A 12,724-nucleotide genomic window follows, 5' to 3' on the forward strand; every position below is an offset into this window, starting at 1 on the left:
TGGCTGCCAGGCCGAGGACCATGAGCTCAGGGGAGGGGCAAGCGGGACGGGCGATGTCAGCGGGTGCGCTGGCCGGATGTTGGGTCCGGAGGTGGCGCCCCTGGCTCGGCCAGGGCAGCCAGCTGCTTCTGTCCTTGCAGGTGCGCAGCTTGGGTCCCAGGCTGAACCCCGCTTCTCTCGGGCCTGGGCCTATCATGCAGCTCCCTCCATCCCCTGAGAGCCAGGCAGACAGCCGGGGTTCGGGGCGCTGCCGTCCTTCTTCCACCTTCGACCTCTGCAGCCTAGTCTTTAGTTGCTGTCTCTGATGTTTGGTCTCTCCACCGAGATAGAAAGTTGGTGCAGAATGAAGAGGGGATGGGGTTGAGCACGATGTGTCCATTATAATGTGAAACCTGCCTCATCTAGGATTTTGAAAATTATGCCCCACAGAGGGTCCTGTAGTGGCTGCAGTGAGCACAAAGGTGAAATGAAGGAAGTCAAAATTGATAATCTCTGGCGGGATTCCAGGAACTCTTTGGCTTCTGGTCTCATAGTGGTTGTGTCCAACTGACAGTAGTTGCAGTTAGTGAAGAGCATTAGCTGACTCTCCTTGTGCTCTCTCCTGTGATTAACAGACTGAAAACTAGGAACAAATTGGAAAGACGACCTCCCAGAACAATCTGTTCATTTTTCCAGCTATTTGGAAAACAGTGTCTGCAAATATAAGCAAAGCTATTCATGGCAGTCTGTTCTGTAACTTTCCCAAATATCTGAGACTTTTTAAAAAAGAGCTTTATTCTCGATTACTCATACCAACTGAATAGGCTGTTTCAGACGTGCTCCATCGTTGTTCAAACATATCTTATCGCTGTGTACATAAATGGAGTTCCACGTATGTAGTTGACAGACTGAACTGTGATACATCCCCCATCAACCTGAAGTATTAAGTAAACATTACCCCCTGCTCTGTCTGAACAGCTGCTGCAACAGAGAGTGCTTTTATTTTGGGTGTACTTGTAACGCCCTAAATGCCAGAACTATTGTGAGCTTTTCTAGATTTTCATTTGTCAAGTATTGTGGGGGTGTGTGTTCTCTCCCTGGGTTGTTACCCTGTGATTCAGTAACAAACTATTCGGATCTTGGTGATGTGTTGTTGTTCTTGCGTTTGGTCAGCAAGCCTTTAACTGGACCCTAGCAGTGATTTGTGCCCTTAGGCAATTATAGGTTTCAGAGGAATGACTGGTTAGGAGTTCAAATGAAATTAACTCTGCCTTTCTCTTAGACGCAGGATTTATTAGACATGGCACTTCTAATCAGCTTGTTAGTCCAGTGGTGTTTATTACTCCATTTTTCAAAAGCTATTCATTTCTTTTCTGCTTCTCCCACCCACCTGTCAGGCTATTGATGACAGCTGTTGAGTCACCTTGAGTTTTAAATCCTTTTGTGGTAGGCAGAAATGTGTTGGGTAAGATTCATACACACACATACACGCACACATGCATACTCACTCGTTCCCTCTTGGGAGGCTAGAGAAATTGCTGGATGTACTTTCTAACTTAGGCTCCATTTCATAATCTCTTGAACATGTCTCTGGCCCACACACCTCCTTTCTGCCCCCTGCTCCCTGAAATACAACTACAAAACAACTAGAAACAGGAATGGATGGAAGTGAATGAGAACGATGAAGTCCTTCAGATGCATGTGGTTCTGCAAAAGCCTTTTCTTGGGTGGGCTGCACCTTAGTTTTGCAGCTGTGTGTATGTCTGTGGCTGTTTCTTGGTATTAGTCAGCATTGGTATCCAGCCCAGGCAATGCTGATCTCCCTGTATGCTGGCCGTGGATAGGAGTTAGGGGTTGGCAGCCTGTGTCGTTTGCTGGATGTAGATGACAGGTACATAGTTGGACAGAAGTTTTTGAATTGCTTCTTCAGAACTCAGTCAACCCTCATAATGTTGCCAATATTTACGTACTAATTTAGACAATATAGCAAAGTTTTATATGAGGGGAAAAATTTATGGTAAATGAGTTTTTCTGCTGGAAGAGACCTAAATAATCCAGCCCCTAGATTCTGGAGTAGCCAGCATAGTGCCTGATGTAAGTATCTGTTGAATGCAGGGATTGGGGTGGGTAGCATTGAGGTGTAAATTGAATAGATTTTCATGATAATAGTGGTGGGCGGAGACAGTAGCAGACTGGAGAGTGCATGCCCTGCCTGAAGACATTTGCATTCAGAAATTTAAAAAATACTGGGCCAGACATAACCCTCAGGTTACTTTACCTCTGAGGGTGCAACCTCTTCTCCTCAAAAGTAAGAAAGTGTGTTTGGTCAAAGTCACAAAGCTGTTAGTAGCAGAACTGCAACTAAAACTCAGAGATCTTCTTGTCTGCGGGCTGGTACTCTTTCCATTCTACCACATAGGTGATTTACTATTAGATTAAAAAAAAAAAAAGGAATATAAAGTTTCAGTTTTCAGTGGATTCATTTGATATCCCTTGCTGTGTTGTTATTCTGATAATTATAGGCCACCTCAAAGCCCAGGTTTAAAATTTATAGGCAGGGTTGAGCCATTAAAGACAAACTTGAAATTTTTCTTTCCCCTAATCTGTCATATTTTCTAGCATTCCACATTTCCAGGAATTAATTATTAATTACTCGGCATGTAATTTCTTCTCTTTCTGTCCTTCTAGTGTACTGGTTCTGCCTGTCTGGAGGGCCATGGAGAAGAGGCTGGGAGTCAAGCCAAATCCTGCTTCCTGGATTTTATCAGGATATTATTGGCAGACATCTGTGAAGTGGTTGAGAAGCCTGTACCTGTTTTATACTTGCTTTTGCTTCAGCGTTCTGTGGTTGTCAACAGGTACCATTTTCTTTATAGATTTAAGATATTTTTTTTTAGAAAAGGGCATTTTATGTGAGTCCCTCAGTTCATTTTAAGGACTATTAGGAGGCAGAAAAAACAATCTGCTAATTGACAGAAATGGTCATCCTTTTGGTGAATACTCAGTCTGTTGGGTTTATTTATTTGTTTTGTTTTGGAACCAGAGTTTAAATTGGATTCTTTTTCATAAGGGAGAATTGGCACAACCGTTTTAAGACTTGATAAAAGTCAACTGGGTATTTCCACTTAATGTCTATAAAACCTTGAGCAAATTACCTATTATCTTTGAGGAAGGGTTATATCTACCTCATGGTTTGATTTGAGGGATAGTATAATTAAAGCATGTAGCACAGCACTCAGCATGGGTGCTTAGTCTTGCTATTTGCCCAGGCTGGTCTTGAGCTTCCTTTCCTTTCCTAAAGGAATCTACACTTATGGGAAAAATGCGTTCCTTACTTTTTCCATAGAGAGGGGCTATGTTGATAGATTTTTTAGACTATGCTTTCCTCCTAGAGATTATTTCACCAGGGTAAAGCCTCTTGCCAGGAATCAGTGCCAAGAAGGCTAAATTTCAAAGGAGAATGCCCTTTGTTTCTTTCTTTCAAGTTCTTTTGTTGATATTGTGCTTTCATAGTATGAGTGTGAGAAAACAGCAATATGAGAAAGATTTCTGTGTATGCTGCCATTCTGGCCAGTGACCAAAAACCTTCTGCTGTAGAGACCACCGTCTGGGATAACTAATCAGCCTTTTTCCCTTATAATTACAAAGATTTCTGTTGCTTTCCTAAAGGAATTGGTGGTCATGATTTTGAGACCCTAGTAATTATTGTATTTAGCAATTTCAGTAACATCAGCTTTGGGGTTTTTGTTGTCTTGCAGTGATGGTTGATGATTGCATAATTATAGCAGTGGAAGTTGTACTTGACAGAAAGCTGATCTACATGGTTTTTTTTTTTTTTTTTACCCCAGATGATGCTTTGCTGGGACAGCTGACTATTTCAGGTCAACATTTTATATAAGATCATTAGAATTAAATAAGTAATTGATTTAGCACCATCAGAATAGGGAAAAATCACTTCTTTAAAAAAAAGAGATGGGGTCTTGTCACCCAGGCTGGAGTGCGATGGTGCGATCATAGCTGCCTGCAGCCTCAAACTCCTGGGCTCAAGCTGTCCTCTTGCTTCAGCCTCCAGGCATGAGCTAGTATGCCTGGCTAATTTTTTTTTTTTTTTTTTTTTTTAAGACAGTGTCACTCCATCATCTAGGCTGGAGTGCAGTGGCACAATCTCGGCTCACTGCAAACTCTGCCTCCCAGGTTCAAGCGATTCTCCTGCCGCAGCCTCCCGAGTAGCTGGAATTACAGGCGCACACCACCACACCTGGCTAATTTTTATGTTTTATCCTTTTTATTTTAGTAGAGGTAGGGTTTTGCCATGTTGGCCACACTGGTCTCAAACTCCTGACCTCAAGTGATCTGCATGCCTCGGCCTCCCAAAGTGCTGAGATTACAGACGTGAGCAACTGCACCCGTCTGCCTGGCTAATTTTTACATTTTTTTAGGAGATGGGGTCTTGCTGTTTTGCCCAGGTTGGTCTCGAACTCCTGGCTTCAGTCGATCCTCCAACTTTGGCCTACTGAATAGCTGGGATTGCAGACACCAACCACCATGCCTGGTGTAAATCACATTTTTTGAAGCACACCTGCCACATACCAGACTCCTAATTGTAAACATTACATACCTTATCTCATTTAATCTTCGTGATAACCCAAAAATAGATAGTTTTCTTCTCATTTTATAGATAAGGAAATTGAGGCCTAGAGAGGCAGAATGACTTGGCCAAGGTCACACAGCAAGAACATGATGGAGCTAGGATTCTAAATCCAGGTTTGTCCACTGTAGAGCTCATACTCTTTCTCTTCTGGTACTCTGCCTTCCAACCATAGGGGATGTTTTGGAGGACCAAAGGTTTTTTTTTGAAACAGAGTCTCACTCTGTCGCCAGGCTGGAGTGCAGTGGCGCAGTGCGATCTCTGCTCACTGCAACCTCCGTCTCCCGGGTTCAAGTGATTCTCCTGCGTCAGCCTCCCGAATAGGTGGGACTACAGGCGCATGCCACCACACCCAGCTAATTTTTGTATCTTTAGTAGAGACCGGGTTTCTCTATGTTGGCAGGATGGTCTCCATCTCTTGACCTTGTTATCTGCCCATCTCGGCCTCCCGAAGTGCTGGGATAACAGGCGTGAGCCACCATGCCTGGTGGCAATTTTTTTTTTTTTTTACCCAGTACCATGGTAAGCAGCTTCCTATTTGAGGGATTCAAAGTATAGAGGACAAAGAAGCAATTCCAAGTCTTTCTGTGCTTTCCAATCTAGCACTTGGTTAAACACAGCATTGTAGGCTCATTGTGCAAGTCTTTAGTAACCTTGAGCTTGGTGCTTAAAAACAGCACCCTAATTAAGTATAGAAGTGCAAAGGTGGTGGTGTTAGGTGTAGTTCTGGTGGGGATTAGGTTATGCCAGTTCTATTTTAGAAAAATTTGGAGCTTTTATCATGGAAATTAAAAGATCAAGAGCCATGTATGTTCAAATTGAGGGAACATGCAAGCAACATGTGACAGACGTATTTGTTATATACTTTGATTTAATTGGAGCTCCTTCCCATTTTTTTTTTAAAAGGAATATCCTAATAGAAAAAATAAATAGGGCTGGGCGCGGTGGCTCATGCCTGTAATCCCAGCACCTTGGGAGGCCGAGGCAGGTGGATCACCTGAGGTTAGGAGTTCAAGACCACCCTGACCAACATAGTGAAACGCCATCTCTACTGAAAATACAAAAAATTAGCCGGGCGTGATGGCATGCACATGTAATCCCACCTACTCAGGAGGCTGAGGCAGGAGAATCGCTTGAACCCGGGAGGCGGAGGTTGCAGTGAATCAAGACCGCACCACAGCATTCCAGCCTGGCCAACAGAGCGAGACTCCATCTGAAAGGAAAAAAGAACAAATAAATAAAAGGCATAAACAGAGTGCCATAAATAAGAAATTAAAATGAATATATTTAAAATGTTCATTCTCATTACCAGTCAAAACGACAGATTAAAATGAGATATCCTTTTAAATCTATCATATTGATGAAGATTAAAGTAAAACTATCCAGTGCTGCCAAGGGGTGATGTGGTTGTCCTCATATAGTGCTGAGGAGTTTGAAAAGAGAACTTCTTGGCATAAATATCAAGAGCCCTAAAAAAATTCATATTTTTCGACTTAATTCTTCATTTAAGAATTTATCTGAAGGATACACTTAGATAGTTGTGAATGAGAGCACTCATCAACACTCATTTATTCTGTGCTGCAAAATATTGCTAAAACCTGCTTAATTATAGGAGAGAGGTGAAATCTTTGCATCTCCACATGGTGGGATACTATCCAGTCTTAAAATTCATATTTTAAAAGAAAAGCTGGGTGTGGTGGCACACGTCTCTAGTCCCAGCTACTCGGGGGCTAAGATGGGAGGATTGCTTGAGCCTAGGGGTTTGAGACCAGCCGGCAACATAGTGAGGCCCTGTCTCTTTAGAATTAAAAAATGTTTAATAATTAAAAAAAAAAAGTACACGGGAAAATGCTCCTAATATTAAATGATAAAATCAAGTTATGCAACTACATATTCAATATGCTGTCAATTTTGTGAAAAGAAGAAAAAATTATGTAATAGAAAACAGTCTGAAACAAGATGTACAACTAAATATGTATTTTTTTGACTAGAGGAATGATTATCTCTTCATATTTTTCTGTGTTTTCCAGGCCTTTCTTTGGTATACTTGTATTCCTTTTTATATAAGGGGGAAAACAACCTACTTGAAAAAGCAACAACAAAATAATAACAGCAAAAACCTATTGGTGGGAGCCTGAGTCAGTATTTCTCTACTCATGAGTTTACTCAGTGTTTACCTGAGTGTTTACATTTTTTTCCGATAAAATACATTCTTGATTCCTGCTGTTATTTAGCTCATGGATTATTTCTGAAAAACTAACCAAATTAAGGCAGCTCTGCAGTTATCCTCCACTCCTGCTTCCCACTTAGGAGTTTGCTCCATCTTTGGTAGAGCCCCAGGCAGCTGTTGACTTAGACATGGTGAGCTTTTTTATTTCCACTTTTGGGTTCAGTACTGAAGCCCTACTGTTAGAAAGCATTGATTACAATTTGATAAAAGATGGTCTGTCTGTGTTTTCCTTGTGTGCCATGGAATGGCTATTTTTCTGTTTAATTTTATTGTTAAGTGGCTTGAAAAATAGCGTTTTGGACCTGGGGATTCTCATCTGGAGACAAATAGGAAGTGATCCCAGGAGTTTTGGAAATTCCTACAATAGATTGTCAGCTTCTTGAGAGCAGACATGTTGCCTCTTTTAGTTATGCTGGATATTCTTAGCGGGTACCAAGGCACATAGTAGATGCATAAAATATTTGTTGACTGAATAAATTAATAAATTACCAATAAGGGAATTGTTCTTTGAGAATTAAGCTTTAAAAACAACAAAATCAGAGCAGAGATATGGAAAGGCACTTTAAGGAGACCAATGCTTTTGAGACCAACAAGATTGACTAAAATCTTAACAAATATATTAACACATACAAAGAAAGAATGTATACATCTGAAGAGTTATGTGTGCATGTTTGTGGGGGATGCAAGGACCTAATTGGCCCTAGAAATCTGAAACAGGGAGAATCACTGAAGCCAATGTCCTTAGGCCCAGAGCTAACAGTTGGCTATGAAAACTTGTACTGACATTTCCCTACCTCTGGGAAGGAGATTATACAGTTAGTTAATATGTATTTTGAGTACAGAGATAAATTATTCAATTCAGAACCATTTTTTGAGAACTTACTAGGAGTCTGCTTCTAGACTAGGCACCAGGATAATAAAGATTAGTACAATACAATCCTTTCTCTGGAATAACTACCAGTAGCAAGTGAAAAGGTAGAGGCCAGGTGCATTGGCTTATCCTAGCACTTTGAGAGGCTGAGGCAGGAGGATCACCTGAGGCTAGGAGTTCAAGACCAGCCTGGACAACATAGTGAAACCTCATCTCTACAAAAATAAAAAAAAATTAGCCGGTGGTGGTGGGCACCTGTAGTCCTAGCTACTCAAAAGGCTGAGATGAGAGGATCACGTGAGCCCGGGAGTTCAAGACTGCAGTGAACTATGATCATGTCACTGTACTCCAGTGTGGGTGACAGAGGGAGACCGTGTCTCTTAAAAAAAAAAAAAAGATGCAACGCACAGAGTGCTACTGGAACCGTAGGAGAAGCATTTAGCTTGGAGGCAAAGAGGGTGCTCTAAGGAGTTCTTTCTAGAGAAGCATCTTCTAGAGAAGCTGATGCCTGAACAGAGTTGTGAAGGTTGAATTTGAAGGATTCAAAGGGTATTCCCATGCAATGGGAATGCAAGAGCAAAGGCACAAAAGTGAAACAGCCTGGTATATAGAAGAAACTCCACAAGCAGTTTAGCACTACTGGAATATAAAGAGCAAAGCTGGTATGGCAGCTCCAGAAGAGGTAGGTGGTGGCTAGGTCACAAAGGATCTTGTATGCTATGCTAAGAAGCTTCAATTTTAAACTTTTTAGGTAGATGGTCTATAAATTTTTTTCATGATGCACTTTAATCCATTGAAAAATTGAGAATGTACTCCTGTATATAAATTTATACATTATAACACGTAATTTTATACTAATGTCTTATGTATGTGTAAGAGATGCCAAAAACAAAATGTTAAAGGGATTGACAGAAGCAAATATGAAGAGTTCTAATATTTTCTTTTCATGCCCGAGGGATTTGTCTTGTGCACCTCTTAAGGCAAACACTATAATACTTTAATGCTAGTATTAAATATAAAACTATTAATACTGTATTAAATATACTATAATACTGGTAAATTTCTGAATAATTTTTGCAGGAGTATAGAAAAGTGGTAATTGTGGAGATGGAGATGGATGGAAAAGGGAGGGAGGTCAGGGTTAGAGGTTAGGGTATCCATTAGCATGTTAATGAAATAGTCCAGGAGAAAGTTGATGAGACTCTGTCTTCAAAGAACCTCTCAGTAATTTCATTCAATACAAACAAGTAGAGGTAGTCCTAAAGAGATGGGTAGAATTTAGATGTTCTGTAGTAGAGAGATTAGAGGAAGTTTTTTTTTTTTTTTCGAGACAGAGTCACACTCTGTTGCCCAGGCTGGACTGCAGTGGTACGATCTCAGCTCACTGCAACCTCAGCCTCCAGGGTTCAAGCAATTCTCCTACCCCAGCCTCCTGAGTAGCTGGGACTACAGGGGTGCGCCACCACACCTGGCTAATTTTTGTATTTTTAGTAGAGATGGGGTTTTGCCATGTTGCCAGGCTGGTGTCAAACTCCTGGCCTTGAACATTCTACCCACCTTGGCCTCCCAGAGTGCTGGGATTACAGGCGTGAGCCACTGCACCTGGCCAAGAAGTTTTTTAAAATTGAGATATACCACTATCTAATTCCAGAACTTTTTTCTCACCCCTAGAAGAAGCCCTGTACCCATTAGCAGTCACTCCCTATCCTCTCCTCCCCCAGCTACTAGAAACCACAAATCTGCTTTCTGACTCTATGGATTTGCCTATTCTGGACATTTCATAAATGGAATCGTACAATACGTGGCCTTTTGTGTCTGGCTTATTTCATTTAGCATAATATTTCCAAGGTTCATCCATATCCTAGCAGGTATCAGTACTTCATTTCTTTTTATGGCTGAATAATACTGTGCTTTATGGATATGCCACTTTTGTTTATCCATTCATCAGTTGATGGACATTGGGTTGTTTCTACTTTTTGGCTATTATGAACAATGTTGCTCTTAACATTTATGTATACATTTTTGTTTGAACATATGTTTTTAATTTTCTTGGGTATCTGTATATATAAATACATGTATTTACATATAAATAGTACAATTGCTGGATCATGTATATATGTATATATAAAACGTATATATGTAATTCCACTCCACTATATGTATATATCCAATTGCACTATAGTAAAATATATATGCAATTTATATATAATTATATATGAAATAAATTTATATATAAATGGAATTGCTGGATTATATATAATCACGTATAATATATGTATAATTATATGTAATTATATATGTATATATTACATATATAAATAGTGGAATTGCTGGATCATATATATAATATATGTAATAATATATATGATCCAGCAATTCCACTACTTGTATATAAACATGTAATAATATATATATGATCCAGCAATTCCATTATTTATATATGTATATAAATTTATATATAAAATTTCACTTTTATATATATATTTATATATAGGAGTGGAATTGCTGGATGTTATGGTAACTCTTGGTTTAACTTTTTTGAGAAACTGTTTTCTACGGCAGCTGCACCATTTTACATTTCCACCAGTAAAGTATGGGGGTTCCAGTTTCTCTACATCCTTGCCAACACTTGTTATTATTCATCTTTTCTATTATAGTAGAGAAGGTTGTTGAAGGTTAGAAAAATCAAGGAAAGCTTCATGGAGGAAATGGAACTTGGCTTGGGCCTAATACGATTCAGTTTATAGATGGACAAACTGACACAGTTGGAGACAAGGACTAGAGAAACAACTGGATGGGTATAGATTTCTTCATTCTTTTGTTCATTTTTAAAATTACTTACTCAGTCAATAAATATTTATTGAGGCAGGCACTGTTCTTCATGAAAGATTGCTGTCCAGTTCCCTGACTTGATCTTTGCAGTCAGTGAAGCTTTCTGAAAGAGTAGACCACATTTGCTATTTCCATTCTCCCACCTTCGTCCTCTTCTGAGTTCAGTAAGGTCTGGCTTCTGCCCAAACCTTGGCTTTTGCCAGGGTAACTACTGATCTTCCTAGTTGGACGCTTTTATTTCTTACCTTCCTTAACATCTCTGCTGCATTTGACACCTTTGATTACCTTCTTGAGACCGTTTCCTCACTTGCCTTAAGTTACACCATGCTTTGTTTTGTCCTCCTCTTAGCCAATGCACAGCACTTTCTAATTATTTTTCCCCCACTCCCTTCTCTCCCTTACATCTTTTGTTTGTCAGGGTTCTGTTTCACCCTTTTTTGTCCCACTTGTGGTCTCCCTGGGCAGTCTCATTCATTTCCTCACTTGTCACCTCTGCCTCTCAGGTTCAAGCGATTCTCCTGCCTCAGCCTCCTGAGTAGCTGGGATTACAGGCACCTGCCACCACGCCCGGCTAATTTTTGTATTTTTACTATAGACAGGGTTTCACCATGTTGGCCAGGCTGGTCTCAAACACCTGCCTCACCCTCCCAAAGTGCTGGGGTTACAGGTGTGAGCCACCGCACCTGGCTGCCTGAGTCATTCTCTATTCTTTTCTGTCCTTCACATGCATGTCACAGTTCATCTCACATTTCTGTGTAGAGGGCTCCATTTCTCTGCATATGGCATTACCATTCTGCCTGATGTATTCCAATTCAGATAAACATAAGCTCCTTTCTCATGCTTTCCCTGAGACCCCTGGTGTGGACTTCTCTAATGTTCTCATAATATCTATGCATCTCTCTATGATTATACCATGTTATACTCTGTGTGGCCTTAGGCTTTGTGAGGAGAGGTTCAGAGTAGGTTTTGCTCTAGAGTGTGGTCCTTACTCCTAAGGTGAGGCCTTTCTGGTGTCTCTGCTGGTGTATGGCATTAATGTGATTGCTTCACTCTTCACTCTGGCAGGGCCAGAGTTCCAGCATGCTCCTCTTGCCCCCCTAGAGGGCACTGCTTGACCTCTAGTGAGTCTCCCTCTCAGCCCTGTAGCATCTACCATCTAGTTAATAAACATGTGGTCTTGCCGCATGCCTTTGTAGTCTAGCCACGGACTGGCAGGGGACCCTCCCACTGGACTTCTGGGGCCCCCTTTCTTCACAGCTCCTTCCTCTCAAATTCTTACCCCTCACCTTCTAGCCAAACTCACATCTCCGCTTCCTGGGCTCAGTGAGACCCATGTGTTCTGTTTGGGTTCCGGCTCCCTATGTCATGGTTGGGAAATTGTCCCTTAACATACAGCTGGGCAGTTATGGGGCTCACTTCAGGTTTCCCTTCTCAGGATTGCAACCTTGCCCTGCCTGTTATCTCCTGACTAAAAACAGTTGGATTGTATCTTCTGTCCAGTTTTGTAGTTGTTTACGGCAGGACGGTGAGTCTGATATCAGCTACTCCATTATGGCTTCGAGCAGAAGTCTACTTTAATTAGTTGTTTATGTGTCTGTCTACTCCATGAAACTATTTTACTCATAGTTACATCTCTAGCATCTAGCACTATACCTGCTGTAGTAGGTAGCAATAAAGGTTTGTTGGATTAAAGATAATGTACCTTGGAATATACATGTTAGGGAACATTCTTTCCTGCTCTGTTTTTCAGCCTCAGCCTGTTAAGTGGGCACTTCACTCCCCAAGAGGGAACAAGTTTTGGGGAGTAATTTTTGCTATATCCTCTGCCTTTCCTCCGACTCACTCCATGAGTGGCAGAGTGATTTTTCTGATTGATGAGATTAGAAAAGAATCCTATTGTATGGAGTGGCCAGTCTTGAGGATTTTTTTTTTTTTTTTTTTTTTTTTTTTTTTGAGATTGAGTCTCAGTCTGTCACCTAGGCTGGAGTGCAGTGGCACAATCTTGGCTCACTGTAACTTCCACCTCCCGGGTTCAAGCGATTCTCCTGCCTCAGCCTCCCGAGTAGCTGGGACTACAGGTGCATGCTGCCATGCTCGCCTAATTTTTTGTATTTTTAGTAGAGATGGGGTTTCACTGTGTTGCCCAGGCTGGTCTCGAACTCCT

The 12,724-nt window shown here is 41.1% G+C and overlaps 1 protein-coding gene across 7 annotated transcripts in view; it reads left to right on the forward strand.

Moving 5' to 3' along the window:
* KIAA0319L (KIAA0319 like) overlaps nucleotides 1-12,724 on the forward strand; it is a 124,053-nt gene that overhangs the window by 491 nt on the left and 110,838 nt on the right. For 4 of the 7 annotated variants that reach the window (XM_008965033.5, XM_008965032.4, XM_008965030.4 and 1 more), the window contains exon 2: nucleotides 2,668-2,837. In XM_008965033.5, coding sequence (XP_008963281.4) covers nucleotides 2,696-2,837 — 142 coding nt within the window. In that variant the 5' untranslated portion in view covers nucleotides 2,668-2,695. Of the gene's footprint in view, nucleotides 1-5; nucleotides 141-2,667; nucleotides 2,838-12,724 lie in introns of those variants that run through there. The other 3 variants (XM_008965031.5, XM_055095518.2, XM_008965035.6) reach the window with 3 other exon arrangements.

The sequence above is a fragment of the Pan paniscus genome, chromosome 1 (assembly GCF_029289425.2).
Source record: "Pan paniscus chromosome 1, NHGRI_mPanPan1-v2.0_pri, whole genome shotgun sequence".
NCBI lineage: Eukaryota > Metazoa > Chordata > Mammalia > Primates > Hominidae > Pan > Pan paniscus.